The sequence below is a fragment of the Triturus cristatus genome, chromosome 1_2 (genome assembly GCF_964204655.1).
Source record: "Triturus cristatus chromosome 1_2, aTriCri1.1, whole genome shotgun sequence".
In the NCBI taxonomy this organism is placed as follows: Eukaryota; Metazoa; Chordata; class Amphibia; order Caudata; family Salamandridae; genus Triturus; species Triturus cristatus.
Window position 1 is genome coordinate 227,711,204 of NC_140580.1, and position 19,985 is coordinate 227,731,188.

At 48.3% G+C, this 19,985-nt stretch overlaps 1 protein-coding gene across 4 annotated transcripts in view; it reads left to right on the forward strand.

Annotated features, from left to right (window-relative positions):
- The window catches only part of ZSWIM8 (zinc finger SWIM-type containing 8), a 2,297,361-nt gene that overhangs the window by 1,931,777 nt on the left and 345,599 nt on the right, over window positions 1–19,985 (forward strand). For 2 of the 4 annotated variants that reach the window (XM_085603517.1, XM_085603514.1), the window contains one exon: window positions 7,788–7,961. In XM_085603517.1, the coding sequence (XP_085459643.1) occupies window positions 7,788–7,961 (174 nt within the window). The remainder of the gene's footprint in view (window positions 1–7,787; window positions 7,962–19,985) is intronic. The other 2 variants (XM_085603518.1, XM_085603515.1) reach the window with 1 other exon arrangement.

Below are 19,985 nucleotides of genomic sequence, written 5' to 3' on the forward strand. Positions count from 1 at the left end.
CGTCCCGATCTTTCGGGCTATCTAGATGCGTTTTTCATTGGGTGCGTAATTTCTCCAGCGGGTTCTGCCAGTCTGTTCGTAGGGCTCTTTACAAGCAGGACACTGCTTTAATAGTGCCTGTCGACAGGGCCATATAGTAACAACTCTGTCGGGGTTGGGGCTCCGCGGTACCCATCCGCAAGTATTTGCGGACTGCTGAAGTGACTGCTCTGTGCAGAAGAATGTGACTCCGGAGTAGGTTGAAATCCATTTGTAACTCCTCAAAGGAAAGCAACCCCTCGTTTCTATAGAGCTCTCTCATCTTTGACGCTCCAGCCCCCACCCATATCTGTGGGTCCCTCCAGCTACCTCCATGTGGTAATGTCCTCAGCATAGCATGTATAGTGGTATGGCTGGGGAGTATGGGGCGGCAGTACTCATTTTCTGCAAAGCCAGGCGCCAGCACCGAGCTTGCACTGTGAATTCATGCATGCCTCCTCTTGGAGTCTTTGTTTTGCCTAACAACACCCTCGGGAGGTAAGGGAGCATCAGTGCCGCTGGCCATGTCGCCCCATCTGTTTTCCGCCTCTTTGCAATGTCCCTGACCAGCCATTGGAGCTGAGCTGCTGTGTAGTAAGTTTCAAAGTCGGGGACTAATAGCCCTCCCGCCCCTACCGGTTGTTTCGCTGTCGTAAACACCAAACTTTGCCGCCCTGTCCCCCATATAAAAGAACAGATCAGTGCATCTAATTCTTTGAAGAATGTCAGTGGTATTCAAGTGGAAGTGTATTGAAATAATATAGTAGGTGGGAAGTGCCACCATTTTAAGGAGCGCAATCCTGCCAATTTTTGATCCGCCAAAAGGTGATTGATGCCCGCAGTCCTCGCAGCGCCCGTCCTAAATCCTCCTCGTATAGATCTGACGAGGTGTGGTATATTCAGACTCCCAGGTAGGGTAGGCAACTTGGTTCCCATTGCAGTTGCGTCAAGTCAGTTGGGGGTTAGCCCGTAGGCACCACCGGATAGAGTTGTGATTTCTGCCAGCTCACTTTTAATCTAGGGCGGAAGGTGAACTCCTCCAGTAAGGAACGAGCCCCCGGTAGGTTTCCCTCCCCCCCCCCCCCCCCCCCCCCCCGGTAAGAACAGTAATAGATGGTCCACATAGAGTGCTATTTGATGGGTAGTGTGTCCCATTCAGAGCCCCCTATAGAACTGGCCCGTCCTGACCGCAATCACGAGTGGCTCAATGACTATCGCGAACAGCACTGGGAAGAGCGGGCATCCCTGCCTTGTGCCCCGCTCCACTGAGCATCCCCGTGAGATTGTTCACCCTGTCCACACTCGAGCTGTGGGTTTGGTGTGGAGCAACCGGGTCCACCTGGTGAATCCCTCCCCGAGGCCCATGTTCCTCATCACCTCGTATAGATATTCCCACTCTAGACTGTCAAATGCCTTTTCTATATCTACAGCAAATATCTCTGCATTTCCTCGATTTTCCCCATCCTTCTCCATAATATGCAATAGTCTCCTAATATTTGCAGTTATGCTACGGCTCTGGATAAACCCGGCTTGGTCTGTGTGTACTAGTGTGGTCATGTGGGGCAGCAGTCGAGTGGTTAAGATCCTGCTCAATATTTTATAGTCGAGGTTAAGCATCAACAGTGGGCAGTACGCTGTCCTGTCGTGGGCTGGCTTTTTAGGTTTCAGGATGGGGACTATTACTGCCTCGCTCGTAGTGTACCGGAGGCAGCCAGTATCCTTAGTCGCTGCATACAGCCTTACAAAGTGGGGTGTCAGCTCAGCAGAATATGTAACATAGAATTCTGCCGGTAGTCCGTCCATCCCCGGGGTTTGCCCGTGCGCCATGTGTTTAATTGCAGTCGTTATCTCGTGTGCTGTAATCTCCCTTCCTAGACCCCTTGTGTCGTCACCGGTAAGTCGTGGCAGCGGGAAGACTGTTAAGTATACTTGTATGTCTTGCAAGTCCCTGGCGTGGGAGCTAGTATATAGTTCCGAATAGTAGTTAGCGAATGCATCATTGATCTCCCTCTGTGTGTATACTTGGGCAACCCCCCCCATCTTAAAATTCCACGATAGATGAGGCCCGTTTCTCTAGGGTTGCCAGCCAAGCTAGTGGAGAGCCCGACTTATCCCTCTCCGTATGTGTCTTGTCTATGTAGTGTTTGTAATCGAAGCACCTCAATCGCTCTACCTGTGCCGCTACTGCCTTTTTAGCTGTCAGGAGATCGGGCTGGAGCTCAGGGCGCTCCGGTTGCTGGATCTCTGTCTCTTAGGGGTTTTTCGGCAAAGTCTACGTCATGTAGCAGTGTTTGTTGAACTTCTTTAACTTCCGCTATGCAGTAGCCTTGTGTCACTGTCTTAAAGGCATCCCATTCTATCTGGGGGATAGTCGCTGTGCCTGTGTTATCAAGGAAGTATTGAGAAATTTTTGTTCACGGAAGTCTTGATCTTCCAGTAAGACAGGTTGGAGTCTCCATGGGGGTATGGAGGGCCTAGGCTGGGTCCACCACAGTTGCATTAATAACAGGTTATGATCTGGGATAGTACACGATAAGTATTCTACAGTCGTGATCAAACTATGCACTTCAAGAGTGGACAGAAAGAGGTCCAGGCGGACATGCACCTCGTGGAGTCCCGAAAGTGTAGTCTTGTGTGTGCAGGTTTAGGCGTCTCCAGGAGTCTATCAGGCCCCACTGCTGCTGCCAACCTGTAAACCTTTCAGCCGCATGGACCATCTTGGAATCGGGCAAGGGAAGGTGCGAGCAGTTAAGTAGGATATCGGCTGCTCAGTTAAAGTCTGCTCCTATGATCGCCTTTGACTTTAGGAATAGTGCTATTTTTTGTGATAGATTGGCAAAGAACCTGCTCTGCTCAATGTTAGGGGCATACACGTTGATTATTGTCAGTTCTCTTCCCTCCAGACGTCCTCGTACTGCCACATATCAACCCTCCCCATCTATCAGTGTCCAGGGGTTGGAATGAGACCCCGGTTCGAATCCATATAAGGACCCCCCAGGCATATGCGGAATAAGTGGTGTAAAAGGTCTGACCTCTCTGTCTCCGTACCTATCCCTCCTTGTCAGTAAGGTGCATTTCCGGGAGCAATGCAATTTGCACCCCTCTCCTATGAAGAAATGAGAATACTTTGTAGCGCTTTGCCATGGTATGCATGCCCCTGATGTTCCATGTTAGACACTTATATGCGAGATGCCCTGCCATATCTAGTCTCAATAGCCGTGCTGCAGTTTCCTCCTATCTCCCCCTGCCATCCCCAGTGTACCCTACCAATCTGTGCATGGCAAGCATATATTTGCAGATAGCGTGAATAATCCCCAACTTCAAAAACAGCTCCCAACAATCCCAACGGTACCTTCCCGGGATGAGTAGAACACCACCCATCCAAACCTTATTAACAGTTATTAACTCTCGTGAAAGGGGGTCCACAACACTTGTTAGGAAGAAAGGAATACAAAAGCAGGGGGGGTTTGGTACGTCCTGCGAGTCTCTCAGTTGTTCGGGGGCCTTCCAGCTCGGAGAAGTGCAGACATGGTATGCTGCCTATTGTGTGTAACTAATATCTTGTGCTTAGCTAGCCCTCCTATTTCTGCTTTTCACCTTCCCGTTACCGGTACTCTGAGTTTCTCAAATAATGTCATCCGCTGTTCTCGGCGTAACCTTGGGCACCCCCTAGCTCGAGGTCTCTGGCATATTCGATTCAAGATCAGTGTCCGAGTCCGGGCGAGGGGGGTCTAGCTCGAGGGATGTTCCATCCATCTGACTTCCGTTAATCTGGGCCACCACTTCCATTGCCCGTCGTATTCACAGCTGTACCTCAGCCTGTGAGGGCGGCGCCAAGCTCCGCCCGATCGTCTACGCCTCAAGTTCCGCTTCTGTTGTTGCCATTCTTCGGCATCCGTAGCTGCCCCAGGCCCTTTTGGCTCTCCAGCCAGTCCCATACTTCCTACGAGGAGTGGGAGAATTGTGCCCCACCTGGGGTCACTACTCTTAGTTTCGTAGGGAACAATTGTTGCAGCTTCTTCTTGACCTCCTGATAGGACACTCGCTTTCTCTGGATCTCTTTGGAGAAGTCCGGAAAAATGTGCACTATAGCATTGTCCACTCAAAGCACCTCTTTTTTCCTTGCCTGCTCCAGTATGCAATTGCGGTCCTTATAGTGAAGCAATCTTGCCACTATCTGTCTTGGCGGGGCTCCAGGCAGGGGGAGTCTTGCTGGCCCTCTGTGCACTCTTTCAAGGGCAAAGAACCCCGAGAGTCACTCAGGGGCCACCTCCATTCTCAACCAGTTCTCCATATATTTTACTGCATCTGGGCCCTCGCTCTTCTCAGGGAGACCCACCACACGCATGTTGTGAGCTGTTTTCAGCATCTTCCGCTCTGAGCTCTAGTGTTCTCACCTTGGCTTCCATCACTTGCAGTCATTTTTGCATAGTTGTCACGACCGGTTGGAGTTCTTCTAGCGTGCGTTTGCTGGCTGCCACTCTTTTCGCCAGCTTCTTATGCTCATCTCGGAGGAGATTGAGGTCAGTGCCAATGATATCAATTTTGAGTTCCAGTGCCTCTCGTGAGGCAGGGATGGCCTGCAACGTTAGGTCATTAGGGGATCTTGCTGTAGCAGACGCTGCTGCCATCTCCCCTGTCGCTGGGCTCTGCTGTTCCTGCTCCTTTTTCCGCAAGGATTTTTCCATCTTCTTTTGGGCTCCGTTGTTGTCAGTGGCAGGATGTATGAACTTCTGTTGGCGCCTGGTGCCAGGTCTCATTCCTTTTTTAGGCCCAAGGGATCCGATCCTGGTCCTCGGATCCCCCTGTAGGTTGCGCAGTGTTAAGGATGAGAGGGGGTTGCTCCCCCCGATCGAAGGACTTGCGGCCCCTCCTCCTCACCTGCGGGTATGGCAGATGTTGAGTCTCAGCTGGATTTTGGCAGTGCCTAGGTTCGTCCTTCCTCCTGCCTCGTCCAAGCTGTCTGGTATGAGGGCAGAGGTCGGGTGCTCCCGGTCCGGAGTTTCAGAGCCAGCGCTTGTTAAGCAACAGCAGGCCGGCTGGCCGGCGTCTTTCACAGGCGGCCCCTCTGGTCTGCTTCTTGCAAGGCCGCTTACCAGTTCTTAGCGGCCCGCCAACATGCTGGCCACACCCCTCCTGTCAGGCCAGCATGTCTTCGGGCGACAAGGTGATGCCCGAGGCGGGTCGCCGCAGGGATCCCTCAGTCTTGTTCTCTCTTTTGCCTCTATCTCCCTCTGGAGTCGGGAGCGCTCCGGCCCGGCGCTGTCATCTTGGGAGATAGTTTTTTATTTCTTGTCCCACCGACTCTGTCCTCATCCACGACAGGGGAGCTCTGTCGTCAGGCGGTGTGCTGCTCAACCGGAGTATAAGGGCAGCATCTACACGATTTTGGGCCCTTGGACTGTTGCCCAGGGGTCAGGATGGCTGGATCTGGCCCAGCCTCGAGGAGCTAAGAGCAACCCTGCTCTCTCTATTGGCGTCCGGCCATGACCCGGATTATCCATGGTTTTTAAAATAGCTGTCTCTACCTTGGAATATCATCCATGATTCTCAGAGATGACCACTTCTCTACTTGGTGACAGAAATAATTAACAATAGAGAGCCTTGAAGTCATGTAACCATGGAGAACCTTGAAGTCGCTACAAATCTGTGTTTGGCCGGCTTGTCTTAATTTGCTCTACCTTCTATTTACTGTCTTCAGTCCGAAGATGTTCACCACAGTCAAAAGGTTACCACCTTCCTTAGCCTTCTACAGCATCTCTTTTGTAAACAGGGAATACCTCATGCTGTTGTCTACTCTTTTGAACCCACCTTCCCTTTGTGATGAAGTTTCTTCCCAATACAATTGTGGCAGAGGCATTCTTGATTTCACTTGATCTTTATTCATGAGGAGCTCAGACAGTTTACCTTGCCTACCTTTGCCTCTACTTGCATTTTATAAGCTACAAGTGTGCACTCTGGGGACCAAGAATGAGAGGAGCTTAATACATTGGTTGTCAATATTTTCATTGTCTACTTTTTCTTAGACCACATTACAGGCAGATAGGGCCCTGGTGGAAAGACCCTCTCTTGAACATCAAATAGCTTGCTTCACCACTGGAGTTAGGTTACATGTACTTCCTTTGGTCCTAGTCCTGCCCACATCTCTTGCCCAAATGTGTGCTAGTCCACATTTTTGAATACCCTTCCAATACATTCAATGTTCCATGATAAACCTTCAGTTCCTCCAAAGCACCTGTCTCTTTGATAATTTCAAATCATATCAGCCCTCTATCAGGATTATCTTATCTCGACTTGGGTCCTCTCGCCCCCAACTTTATTTATTCAGTGTGTCTACCTTATTTTACTGTGCACTGTTTTGGAGGTCTTGGGATTTAGAGATTTGAGGACAGCTCCTTGTTTTTTGCTGCAACCATCATCTCCCTTACTGTCCTAGTTTACACATATCAAGCTTTCTTAATTGGCTTCCTTTGCCCCACCGCACGATACAGCTGTCTGAGCATAAGTATGTGTGTGCAGCCAAGCGCGATATGACAGCCTCTTCGGCTACAGATCATCTCCATAGAAGGTTTTGATGAATGAGTATTTAAACTTGGTCTTCAAGATAATATCATATACCTCAACACCATATATCCAGTTCTCAAGGGATCTCCCGAATAGTCCCACTCACATGCAGGGATACTAGAGCAGTTCTTTCAAAGTCACAATTACTTCTACTTCGCCTTATTTTGGAAAGGCTAGGAAACATATGTTACACTTTTGCACCCTGAAAAAATAGTCCATATTGCCAATGTTTATTGAATTACTATAAGCTCTATAAGAAAAAAGTCATACCCTTTAAACTCGCTTAACCAAAAACGAAAATTGATATTTGAAAAACATCCTTCACAAACACTTTTTACTTCTTTACAAAGTAAGCTAAGGAATAATACATGGCAATGTAGCCTGTTTAGGGTGCAGCATTGAAACAATAAAAAAGGGGACACAGCGCCTTTTAGGGTCTTCTGACCTACAGTAGCCCATCATGCTCTGTAGGTGGCAGTTTACTCAGTTCTTTTCTGACGAGCAAATCAGTAGTTTAGTGGTATACAAGTATTCTCTTAAATTCTGTTTTTCTATTATGCACACCTCTGCCTAGATGGTCAGTTAGAAGCAAGCTCTTTCAAGGTTTAGACAGCATTTCCTAACAAAGAGAAGGTGGTATCTTGTAAGCAATCACTCTTGCTTCATCTTCTTTCATAATTCTTAGGTAATGAATGTGGTGAGCTTTGTTACATCCCATTTAAAATATTTAGAAATGATAATCAAGACTATGCAATTAACACATTATGAAGAGACTTGCACTGCAAATATTTAATACAAATTAGTCGGATTCAAATGTAATATTTTAATTTGATGAATGCAAAACGAAGGATCTTTTCAAGATGCAAAAAATGCTGCTTTTTTTCTCTGTTCATTAAATGCTCAATGTGTGGTATGCCAGTGATCGCAGGTGTTTTTTAAATTACTGTTTTGAGTTAAATATGGTTTATATGCACAAAGAAAGGTTTTGTTTTGGCTCTTTGAGATTTCCAAGTTATCATACAGTACCTAGACTTTCATGTCTGTCTGTCTCAGTATTCATTATGTGAAAGGCCATCTTAAATAAACCTATGCCTTCTGGGACAGATTTAAAGGGAGGTCTCCCATATGTTCATGTTTGCTTTTGATGACGAGCTGAATTAGTTTGATTATGAATGATGTCTGTGCTGTCTTTGTTTTCTTTTCAGTAGGGAGTGTCCATGCAGGAACAGCATTCCCAGCAATTCAGGGTGCTACCTTGACACCTTTATCCACCCAGTCTACTACCATAGTCACCGGGAGCTTCCCATCGGAAGATGAGCAGAACAGCCAGCCTGTGAGCCCTCAGGGACTACACCATCTCCACTCTGCCTACCGAGTTGGTAAGGATGACCATTTGGAGCGAACAGACAGATCACAAGTGTCCGGACTGACAATTTGGCATTTTGTGGGGGAAAAAATGCAAAAATTCAAGCCTTGTCAGTGGCAAATGGTAAACCTGAGTCAGGTTGTATGCAATACTAGGCACTCTTTACTTTACATTCATTTATTGAGAGCTGTTAAGTGAGTCGGACCTTCTCAAGAGGAATTTTATTTGACGTTCCTCACTCCAGCTCTGGAAAGGAACTCGTGAAGTGTTCTATTAATCCAGGGTTCACACTGGTGGGTATTGTTCACAAGCCTTCGAGAAAATTATGTGATGGTATGTCATGAGAAGCAGCGCAAACAGGCCAACGCTAATTACTGTGGCAGTGGTGCTGGTCAGCCTTAGCGTTCTGCAACTTCCTTCCTACTGGCCATGTAGTTTGTGCTGTACTGTTCTCATTGAATCAGGGTCAAACCTGCTTTGCATATGGCTGGTTCCAAATTGAGTTGGCATGATGTGCAAAATAACAATGGATTGGGATGGGCCATAAATAATTACCATTGCCTGAGATTAATTCAGGCATTATATCCATCACTTTTTCTATACTCTTTGATGGATATGCGATTTGATGGGTCTCACCTGTTTGCCGATAAGCCTGATTCAATGCTGGAACGCTTTGTGGAAAGCGTGGCCAGGGATCATTCCTTAGACTATTTATTCCGATGCTTTATAAAAATATATCCCAGTGGAAGTTGCTACTGGGTAGTTATAGTTAGGTCTGCTTTTCCATAGACGTAGCGCTTTTTGGTTTGTTTAAGTTTGTTACTGTTGGACAAATCTTAGCAAAACTTTCCCAAAATAAGTTCATACTCCTCAGCTCCTTCCTGGAAGGTTTCAGGATGATCTTCAAGGGGGCGCTGAGAGAAAAGGGGGGTCAAAAAGCAAATTACCCCATGTATTTTTTCATAGACTTCTTTACGCAGCGCTACCAGAAAAACTGCTGAGCGAATTGCACCAAATTTGTCCGGAAGCTAGACCTTGGTTCGCAGATTGTTTTATTTTTTTATTTTATGTAAATCTGTTCACTAGTTTAAAAAAGATTTTTTTTTAAACAAGAGCCTTCTGATTGGCCCAGGAAACTTTTTACCCTTGGGCCATTTCGCTCCAATGGTAGTCAGACTCCAGAAGGAGGCGCACTGTGAATAGCTGCCAGGAACATAGGAAAAATGGTGCTGTCAGCCATTACACGACTATATGGGGTCAGGGCAGGGATACCCGCCCCCCCCAGGCCCTGTGACAAAGCTCCCAGCTAAAGGGCCAAAATAAAAAGAAATTTGCAATTTTTGCCACAATCCTGCGGGAGTCATGCGGTATTGTAGCAAAAGAAAATGTCAGCCACCATTTAAAAACATATATAGGAAGGGGGCCTGAGCCCATTTTGGGCCCCGCTGCCCCTCTTCCTGAGTAACTTTGTAAGTCCTGGGGACCCTATCCCCTAGGATTAATTCCTGTGGGGTTGCTATCTCCCACAGGATCTCAGAAAATCATGGCTGCCATTTTTTTAATACATTATATGGGGAGGGGGGTCATGAGTAGGGCAGCTCCCGTCCCCGAGCCTATGTGAGCCCCAGGGACCCCATCTCCCAGGGACAACTTTAAAAAAAATATTGCTGCATTGCCCTCATCCCTGAGCCTTTATAAGCCCCAGGAACCCCATTTTCCTGGGTCGGCTCACGTACTGTGTCCCGTGGTGCCCACCCCGAGTACACAGTAGTTTTCCAGCCTGCACTAGCGTGGGCAGGGAAGAATATGTTTGCTCCCGCCTGGTGTGAACTTTTTTAAACCTCCTGCCAGATGGGAGCAAACATGGAAGTCAGCTCTTAACCTGCGTGAGATTTAAACACAAAACTGAACACATATTACTCCTGCCTGGGGGGAACAAGCACAAAACAGCTGTTCCTTCCGGGTGGGAGTAATACCGACTCCCGCAGCATGCAGAGAGCCTGCTGGGGCCCCGGGCCCCTAAGGCTTCCCACACAGCCACCAAAGTGGTGAGTGCTCTGGGTGGGCACCCACCTATAATTTAGACATGCCCCAGGGGATGGGGTCCCTGGGGCCAAAATAAGCTTGAGGAGGGGGAGCCGGGTGATCCCCCTTCCCTTAGAATTTGGTCCCAGGATATGGGGCCCCCGGGTCCAAGAAGGCTCAGAAAGGGTGCGCACTCCACCCCTTCCAGATTAAATTGTATTTGGATCCGGGGAACAGGGTCCTCAGGGCTTTCTGAGGTGCGAGGGGGGGGCATGCAGCCCCCACTCCTTTTTATTGGAATTTGGCCCTGAAGGATGGGGTCCCATAGCTCAATTAAAGCTCGGGGAGGGGGCTGCATGCCCCCTACCCTTAATATATTTGTTTTGGCTCGAGGCGATAACGTCCCCGGGCCCGAAGGCCAACCGTATGCCGCTCAAATCAAAGGCTGTGCATGACGTGGGGTTGGCTGCCTGCTGGGGCTTGGCCACAGGGCCCGGCAGCAGGCCAAGGCCTGTGGCCACCCCCCTGCTGTACACAACCAAAGGCTGCGCGCAGCATGGGGTTGGCTACCTGCGGCCAACCTCGCAGCATGGGGTTAGCGGCAAGCAGGGGTTTGGAGCAGGAGCTGGCCCTGTGTCGACCCCCCAGACGCACACTTCTTTCGAGGGTTGGCTTTACATGTGGTAATAAAATATAATTTATATTAATTTACATTTAAAAAAGCCTTAGAAATGTATTGAAAAAAAATGGTTGAAGTAACGTTATAAGTAGATTAAATGTTCAGTAACTATGTAACGTATTTTTAAAAACTTTATTTTTTCAAAGACAATTAAAAAAAATACAGCAGACAGCAGCTTGCACGATTATAGTAATCGTGCATTCATCTGTCGACATTGTAAATGACAAAATACCTGGAATGCTCGGCAATCAACAACCTCACAAGTACAGGCTAGTCTCATCCCCCCCAGGGTGCCAGCAGACCTACCCTCTATGCTGGTGCACTGAGATACCTAAGCAGAGCATTATCCCGCTACATCACTTATACTATCATTATCAGAAGTGGACCGATCCGAGGCCGGGTGCAGGAACGTGATGACCAGACCTCTCCAGACAGCCAAACATTAACCCTTCATCCCGTCTAGTAGGCCGCATATGAACTTCCTCAGCTAAGGACCATTCAGAGACATCTTTTTTTGTTTTTAATTTATTTATTGGCATTTAAGATAATAAATACACTGTTACCGCCATGCAAGGCAGCGCGAAATGAATAAACCATACAACCGGTTGTGATTGATCTCACCCCAACAATATCTGAACATTACTAATATTCGACTCATCCGTATTTTCAACTTGCGGCAGTACATCAGTTTGAATAAATTGATAGGGACGCTAATCAGTCTGTGTGTCAGTGGAAGCCAGTCTTTGCAGGTATTGACGTAATGGTTCCCATATATCCCTGGGTCGAGATACGTCCGGTAGTTCTTCTGCATATAACGTAAGATTTTTATTGCAATATACCATATCCTTTACCCAAAATTTATTCTTGGGGGCCAATGCATTTTCCCAGTGTAGTGCAACACGACGCTTGGCTAATAATAGCGCAATGCGCACAAATTTACCCATCGCACCCTTCAAGTGAGGCATAACATAGCAAGCATATAGTAGGCACACACTGCAATGCAATTCCAGTCATTTCCTGTAGGTGTTGCAACACCCCCTCCCAGAATAATAGCACTCGTCGGCACCCCCACGCTAGATGTAAAAAGTCTGCATCGGGTTGTCCGCATCTTTTGCAATTGCTAGTTTCTCTTAGGCCACATTTATGCAATTTAACAGGCTTGTGGTAAATTTGGTGTATGTATTTGAAATGTATAATGCGCAGGTTGCCATTAGGCATTAGGGCACTGGTCAGCTTGCAGATATGATCCCATTCTGTTTCTAGGAGTGGTGGAGTTAAACTGTTATTCCAGCGGGCGAGACTCCTATCTGATCTAAGATCCCTCCCATCCCGCACCTCTCTGTAAAGTTTTGTTACTAGTTTGCGTTTAGTGGGTGCAACCAGTAGCGTTTGCAGCGCCGGCAACACCGGAGATTCTAGAGGGTATGTGTGATAGTGAGCTTTGATCGCTTGTCTCAGTCTGTGAATGGTAAAATCGAACAGGGGTGAGGGGTTAGTTATATAACTCGGGTCTTCTTCCGTAAGGAAGTGCCCAGCTGGGTATACGTCTCGCATGGTCACCATGCCCGCTTCTCTCAGTGCCCTGAGTGGCCCCTTTTCCCTCGTCACTGATAAGGCCCCATGATGTGCAAGCGGCAGTGCCGGTGCGTAAATTGGTAGCCTTTTAGTGATCTTGGCTATAGCCTGCCATGCTGCAATAGTCGCATCTATTGTGTTGATTTCAGTACGTGGCTTTCCTCTGGTTGTATTTGTGATGACACCGGGGATTGGGTGTGCATCCCCATCTTCCACTGCAACATGTGGAGTGTAAGCATGCGGTCTAAACCAATAGTAGGCATATTGCGCTTGGGCACAGAGATAATATATAAAAAGGTTCGGAGCACTGAAGCCTCCCCTAGCGTAGTCCAGTGCGAGTGTAGTCCAGCTTACTCTGGCCTGCTTGCCCCCCATATCAAACGAGTGAGTGAAGAGCGGATGTCCCGAAAGATCTGTTGTGTCCGCTTCAGAGGGATGTTACAGATTAGATACAAAAAGCGTGGAAGTACGACCATTTTAATGATCGCTATTCAATCCGCCAGAGAGAGTGGCAACTTGTTCCATCTGTCTTCTTGCTGCTCAAGAGCAGCATATGCTTTGCCATAGTTCTCCCTGATCACTATTTCGGGATCTTGATGTATCCACACACCCAAGTATTTCACTGGGTCTGTGGTCCATACCAAAGGGGTAGTCCATACTTACAGGGGGCGTGTTTGTTGTTAGTGGTATCACAATCGATTTATCCCAATTGATTTGTAGTCCCGAAAAGAGTCCGAAATGGATATATTCCCATAACACCTGCGCTAAGTATCGACCCGGTTCCCTCACGAATAGCACCATGTCATCAGCATATAGCGATATACCCACCAGTCGATGTAAAAAATGTTGTGCAGGTTCTCTGTGGCGCTGCCGTATGATGCAAGCCAGTGGCTCTAGGGTCAGTGCAAATAGTAACGGTGAAAGTGGGCACCCCGACGAGTGCCTCTATAGATTTGGAATGGTTGTGGCATGAGGGGCTGGAGTTTGGTGGCTAGTATTTTCGCCAGTATCTTAGTGTCCAGGTTTATCAAAGACAGCGGCCGATATGACTCCCAACTGTCCGGGGCCTTATCTTTTTTTAACAGCGTGATGATCGGGGCCTGGCGGAGAGACGGCGGCAGCACTCCTGCCTCATGTGCTTCCGCATACACTTCAAGCAGATACGGCGCAAGTAGAACAATATATTCTTTATCGAATTCAGCTGTGAGCCCTTCAGACCCCGGTGCCTTTTGATTTGGTAATGTGCACACAGCCACCCTTATATCCGCTTCATCTATGGGTTGGCTAAGATATTGACGGTGACCATCCGACAGCCATGCGCAGGCTATGTCGGAAAGATAGGCATCTAAGTCTGTGTCTGTCGGATTCCCCCGTGTCGTGTATAAATCAGAATAGAATCTGCAGAACTGATCCACTATCATCTCAGGGGCGTAGTGCTCCGTGCCCTGCTGGTCTGTAATCTTTGTTATGTGGTGATAGTACTCACAAACTTTAATATGGGTGGCCAGATTCCTGCCCAGGCGCCCTCCCTCGCCATAAGCTTGCGCCACATGTCTCTGTACAATGTATCGGATCTCGGTTTCTGCCAGAGAGTCGTATTCCAATTTTAGGATGTGGATACGGGCTAGGGTTTCAGGACAGGGAGTGGCAGTGTATTGTCGTTCTAAGTCCGTCTATTTTTTCTCAGCTTGCGTTAGTTGACCTTGGAGGTCTTTAAGGATGCCAGCTGTGGTGCTGATGCAGACCCCTCTTATAGTCACTTTAAAAGCTTCCCACAGTGTTGATATACTGTCCACTGTACCCGTGTTTACAGTAAAATATTGTTCAATGGCCTCTCAGACAGTGTTGTTCTAAATCGGATCCAAAAGCACCTGTGCCTGGAATCGCCATACATATGGATGATGAACATTAGCAGTAATTTTAAAAGAGAGCAGCACCGGATTATGATCCGACAGAGTGCGTGGGAGGTTTGTGACGTCCATAACCCAATCGTTGGCCCTCTCGCTTAGGAGTCAATAGTCCAAGTGGGACCAGCTATTGTGTGCAGGCGTAGCATGTGTACCCTCCCTAACTGTACCATTACGTAGTCTCCAGACATCTACAAGACCAAATTCAAATATAGCATCATTAATGCACTGCGGACTTGATTTATTCTAGTTGAGGATCCAAATATGTGATAAGATCACCCCATATATTAGGCGCTGCCGCCATTCTCGCAGAGCGCCATACAGCCGCATGAAAGTGTCTGGTTCATCTGCAATAGGACCATATCCATTATCCAAGCGACAATTTTGTCTAGGCTGGATTATGGTAATTCTCTCTATCTTGGGGCCAATAAGTCTTGTGTTAGGCGCTTGCAGAGAATCCAAAATGCTGCCGCACGAATTCTGGTGGCCTTGCCAAGATCTTGTTCAGTCTCCCATGTTTTGTCCAAGCTTCACTGGTTGCCTGTTGAAAAGCGAATCCAGTTTAAGACTCTCTGTGTTTCGCATAGGATTCTGACTCAACAGGCTCCTTTGGGACTGTCCAACTTGTTACAGTTTTATGTGCCGCGGCGTTCCCTCAGATCGGCTGACCAGGCTTTAGTGAGTATCCCTCGTGTTTTGAGAGCCAGAGCAAGCCATTAAGACCTGGCTTTTTCCGGTCTACGCCTAAACTGCTCTCTTTCTGGTGACGCTCATTGTCTTTGGTCGCACTGGGACGCCCCGTTGCTGGGGCAGCCATGTGCTATATAAATCCGACAAATAAATAAATAAATAAGTGTTTATAATGGTGAGCAGGGAGAGTCCCAGCTTACCGTACACCATGGCGCACCTCCCCTCTCTGTCTATGTATGTTTTAATAGGTGTAAATATAATGCCTCTCTTAACTAGTATGAACACCCCTCTGGCATAGGAGGAGTACAAAGAGGCCAGCTTGTATCCTGCCCATCTACCGGCTATAGTAGTCTCAGAAGTCATAGTCAGATGCGTCTCCTGTAGGAGGGCAATCAGTACGCTGTGGCGGTCTAAATAGGCGAACACTTGTCTGATTTTTTTGGGGGGTATTAAGCCCTTTAACATTCCACGTCGCACAGTTATACTTCTCGCCCATATTCACCAGGACATATTAGTAGTAATTGTGTCTGAATCCTGCCGCTAAGATGCAATCAGTATGAGTTCCAGTTTCTCTGGCAATTCAATCACGTGAACAACCCCAACTTCTAAACTTTGCCATCCCCTCTCCCCCACCCACTTCAGCAGCCCCAAATTGCCAAAGCCATCCCTCAATCGAACTCTAGCCCCCCGTTCCCACCCTCCAAACAAGCCCTTAAAGAAACAAGAAGGCAATGTGGTGCACACATGGAGGCGGAAGCCGCCCGCTGGATACCCCAGTGACATGGTCACATGGGGGGTCGCTGAACTATCTAAGTTCACCTTCACAACCCTCTAATCTCGGCGATGAAACCACTTATCATGCAAAATGAACACCATAGCAACAAGAAAAGCTCTACCGCGTGCACATGTGTGCTTCCCCCCCAGTTAATTTTCAGGAACCATACAGCATGTTCTGTGATCGCGATGTGCACTTATCTGCGTCCTTGTGACAGACCACCAGCTGCGGTCGGTAAGCAGTGTCCCAGTACTGTCCAAAGGTCAAGGGAATCTCTTGATTATCCAACGTCCGAAGTGTGTCCTTGTTCTTCCTGTGCACCTCTCGGCGATCTTCTTCGCGGTACCTGGGCGCCTCTCGGCTGCAAGAATTTGAGGACATCTTTAGGGTCATTAACGATCTTACTTTCCCCCCCGTCAGTGATCCGGAGCCGGGCTGGGTAGATCATTGCGTAGGGAATGTTCTGGCCCCGCAGTGTTTTCTTGACTTTAACGCGCCTCCTGGACTTGTTGCGTGAATTCCGGATATATGGTGATATTCATCGCATCATGAGTAAGGTTTCCCAACTCTCTCGCTTTCCGAAGTGCCGCATCACGATCTTTGTAGTTCAAAAGTCTTGCAATGATCGTTCGTGGCCTGGCCCCTGGTGGAGAAGGCGGGGCAAGTGATCTGTACACTCTTTCAATGATAAAGACATCTGAGAACGTGTCTTTGCCAAATAGAGTCACTAGGAGATTTTCGATATAGCGCTCCATATTTTCCTTGCTGGTCGCCTCCGCTATACCCATGATGCGTACGTTGTTACGACGGGATCTCGCCTCCAAATCATCTGACTTCGCCATATTCGCAGCTAGTGTTTTCTCGACCTTTTCCCGTTTTGTTTCCATTTGGCGCTGTGCGTCTTCTGAGTCCGATATGCGTCGCTCCGTCATGTCAATTCTCTGAGTGGCGATCCAGCCGCTCCGACATACGATCTACTCTATAGGACAGGGTATCAATCTTTCCATCTATGTTAGTCAGCGTAGCTTAGATCGTTGTGAACATTGATTGGAAGTCCACTGATGCAGCCGGAGCCGCATCCACCAGAGGCACTTGAGTGGAAGACTGTTCCGCTACTCCAGTGTCTGTTGTTTTCTTGGCCGGTTCAAAATTTATTTTCGGCTGCGATTTATCTGGTTTCCCCATTTTGCGGCCCTGTGGTCCGTTGAAGGCCGTGCTGGCGTAGCACGTCTCGTGGGTGCAAGGCACTACTGCTTGGTGGGTGTCGTGGGTAGCACCGGGCGCGGCTATCCCCGCACCGCCGCTCCTGCAGCGTAGACTATGTAGTTGTAGAAGTTAATGGGCCCTCGGTCGGCACGCGTAGATCCAACTAGGCCCCGCTGTACTAGGCTGCCAGAGTTCCGATGTTGCACAGTCAGGTTTCGAGGATTTGAGGCCGCCAGGAATTCAGAGCAGTGGTCTATAGGCATCACACACACCACCCCCCCCGGTGCGGTTAACGTGGGCCCCAGCAAAGTACAGGCACGGTGTCGGGTGGGGGGGAGCCAAGTGGTAAGTCCTCTGCAGCCCAATGAAAAGCTGCCCCCAGTGTGCGTATCTCAAAAACTGCAGCCGATAAAGCAACGTTTGGGGAAGGTGTTCAGTCCCGCGTCACTCAGCCCAGTTCAGCGCACGGCCGTCTCCCCCTGGTATGCAGCCCCAGGCGGAGGGGAGTCGCCCGCTGAGAAAGACCGAAGGCCCCCACTGGTGCCCACAGGAGTACTGGGTGTATGGGGTCTCTTTAGTGTGATGCAATTTGTCGGTGTGGCGTTTGCCCACAGCAGGCAGTCCCCTGCCGCCGCAGTTGCGGATCTTCCCGGGTTTACACCCGTGCGCACCACCACCTCCCGGGACCTAGGCCGCTCGCTAGATGGCGCTCACCTCCGTCCTTACGGGCAGCCCGAGCAACGCATCGGCCTCTATAGCGAAGGTAGGCTCTCTGCTCCCTGGGGGCACAACGCAGGGGGGCTGTGGGTCCACACAGCAGCACTCCACTTCCGCTGTACGGCTGCAGTCGCCGAGGCGATCTCAGGACCCCCACTTCAGCCACGCCACCTCGGTTTGCGGATCTCGTGGTTGCGCTCTTCCTAGGGCCCGCAAGTCAAGAGCAGTTTTCAGGGGTTTCAGGAGCGATTTCGTCCGCCTTTGTTAGTGTAGCTTGTCGCCGCAGTCTTCCGATATTGGAGTCTGCATGTCTCACCACACGAGACGGGCCATTAGTGCAGGATAGTTGAAGGATTTTGAAGTGACCGCACGAGCTCGCTTACAAAGCGACCATTAGCAGGCGTGGTTAGCTCGGCCCCCATTCAGAGACATCTTTATGCCGCAGAGAAATCTCAGGTGCTATCTGCCCCATCCAAGTAATAGTAATACATTACTGTGCCAAAACCAACACCAACTGTAGGAATTTGTTTTGTATTTTTGTAGGGAAGTAGGATCTGCCTTCATGGTTACCTCCACGGTTTTCTCATGGTGTTCTGTTTTATGACTAGTCTGACTGGGATCCTGCTAAACAGGACCCCAGTCACTGTGCTTCCCCTTCTAAATTTGACTATGGTAAGTACTTTGGTACCTTCTCAATTGGCTATTGGTGTACCCATGTAAATCCCTTCTATATGGTACTATGGGACCCAGGGGCATAGGTACACTAGGGGTATCCCATGGACTACATGTATAATGCCACCCATTAGAGACCACTCAAACTGAGACTACAGGCCTGCCATAGCCTGTGTGAGTGGGTGCTAGCACCACTTACTACAGATATAAGCTTTCTTATATCTGAGGTCACTGCACTCAAAAGCTGTAAGTCACCCCTAAGGTAGGCCTTTCAATCCTGAAGGCAGGGTGATAGGTTATAAGTGTATGGGTGCCTTGCATAATCAGAGAAGCCCCTACACACCCTGCAGTCGATTCTCCAGGCTTTGTAAGTGTGTTCAGCCATTTTCATTCATATATTTCTGCCATGCATCATTACACAATGGCTAACTATATATTGGCTGTGCTGAACCTGGGCACATTTGGTATCAAACAGTTTGGAATCAATACCCCAACATCGTTACTGGCATTGGAGGTGTGATTCCATGCACTGGGGGGCTTCTCCGGGACCTAGTGTACTGGGCTGGGGTGAGGGTGCTTGTCATGCCACCAGGCTGCTTTGAAGGGCACATTTGGTGCCGTCCTTGTATACTCCAGATTGAGCCAGTTCAGGGAGCCCTTGGCTCCCGCTCTGGTGGGAAACTGGACAAAGGAAATGAGGTTATCCTCCCGTCTGTCCAGCCACTCCTCTGGGAGTGTCAAGGTCTGATTCCTCAGGAACAGTTCTCCCATTATGCCTACCTTCTGGCAGCATCGATTCTGTATGTATATATATATATATGTGTATATATGTGTGTGTGTATATATATATTCACTTAAAAAACCATAGGTTTCACACACGTTATATTTAGGAATTAGCATTTAAAAAACCTTGCAAATTCACTTAAAAAACCATAGGTTTCACACATGTTATAGTTAGCTGGACATTTCACTCGTAAAAAACCATTGAAATTCCCCCTTTATAGTTAGTTCAGATAACTATAACTCGCGCGCCCGCAATCCACTGCTCATGACATCACATATTACATCACTCATGACATGGTCAGTGGCATCACTCATGACATCACTCATGACATCATCCTTGTGATAGAGTGGCGGTCGCGCGAGTTATAGTTATCTGAACTAACTATAACGGGGGAACTTCAATGGTTTTTTACGAGTGAAATGTCCAGCTAACTATAACATGTGTGAAACCTATGATTTTTTAAGTGAATTTGCAAGGTTTTTTAAATGCTAATTCTTAACTATAACGTGTGTGAAACCTATGGTTTTTTTAAGTGAATTTGTAAGGTTTTTTTTCCCAAACATTTATTTATTGAAATTTATACTCGACAGCCAAGTACAACATCTACTGTGCTTAGAGCATCAACATATGACAACACGTCAGCCGACCAGCTCTCGCACGGACCCCAAAGGAAAAGACCTGCCATCAACGTGTGGGCCGGTTTGCTCTAGGAAGCGAAACAGAAGCATATGGAGTGGAACAGTTATGCTGTAAGTCCAGAGCTTAACCAGGTAGCAGGCTCTGTGTCCCCTGGTAACGTGCGCGCCGATAGTCAGGCAGCAGTTAACCAACATGCTCTCATTCTGGCGAGCGAGACTCGGACTGGGTGTAATTAATAACTAAACATTTTATACAAAAACACCCGAACAAGAGATCCCCTCCCTCCCTCCCCCCCCTCCCCACCCACCACAACCCACAGAAAGTGAGAGAAAGTTATAAAGAAAGACGAGAGAAAGAGAAAGTCCAGG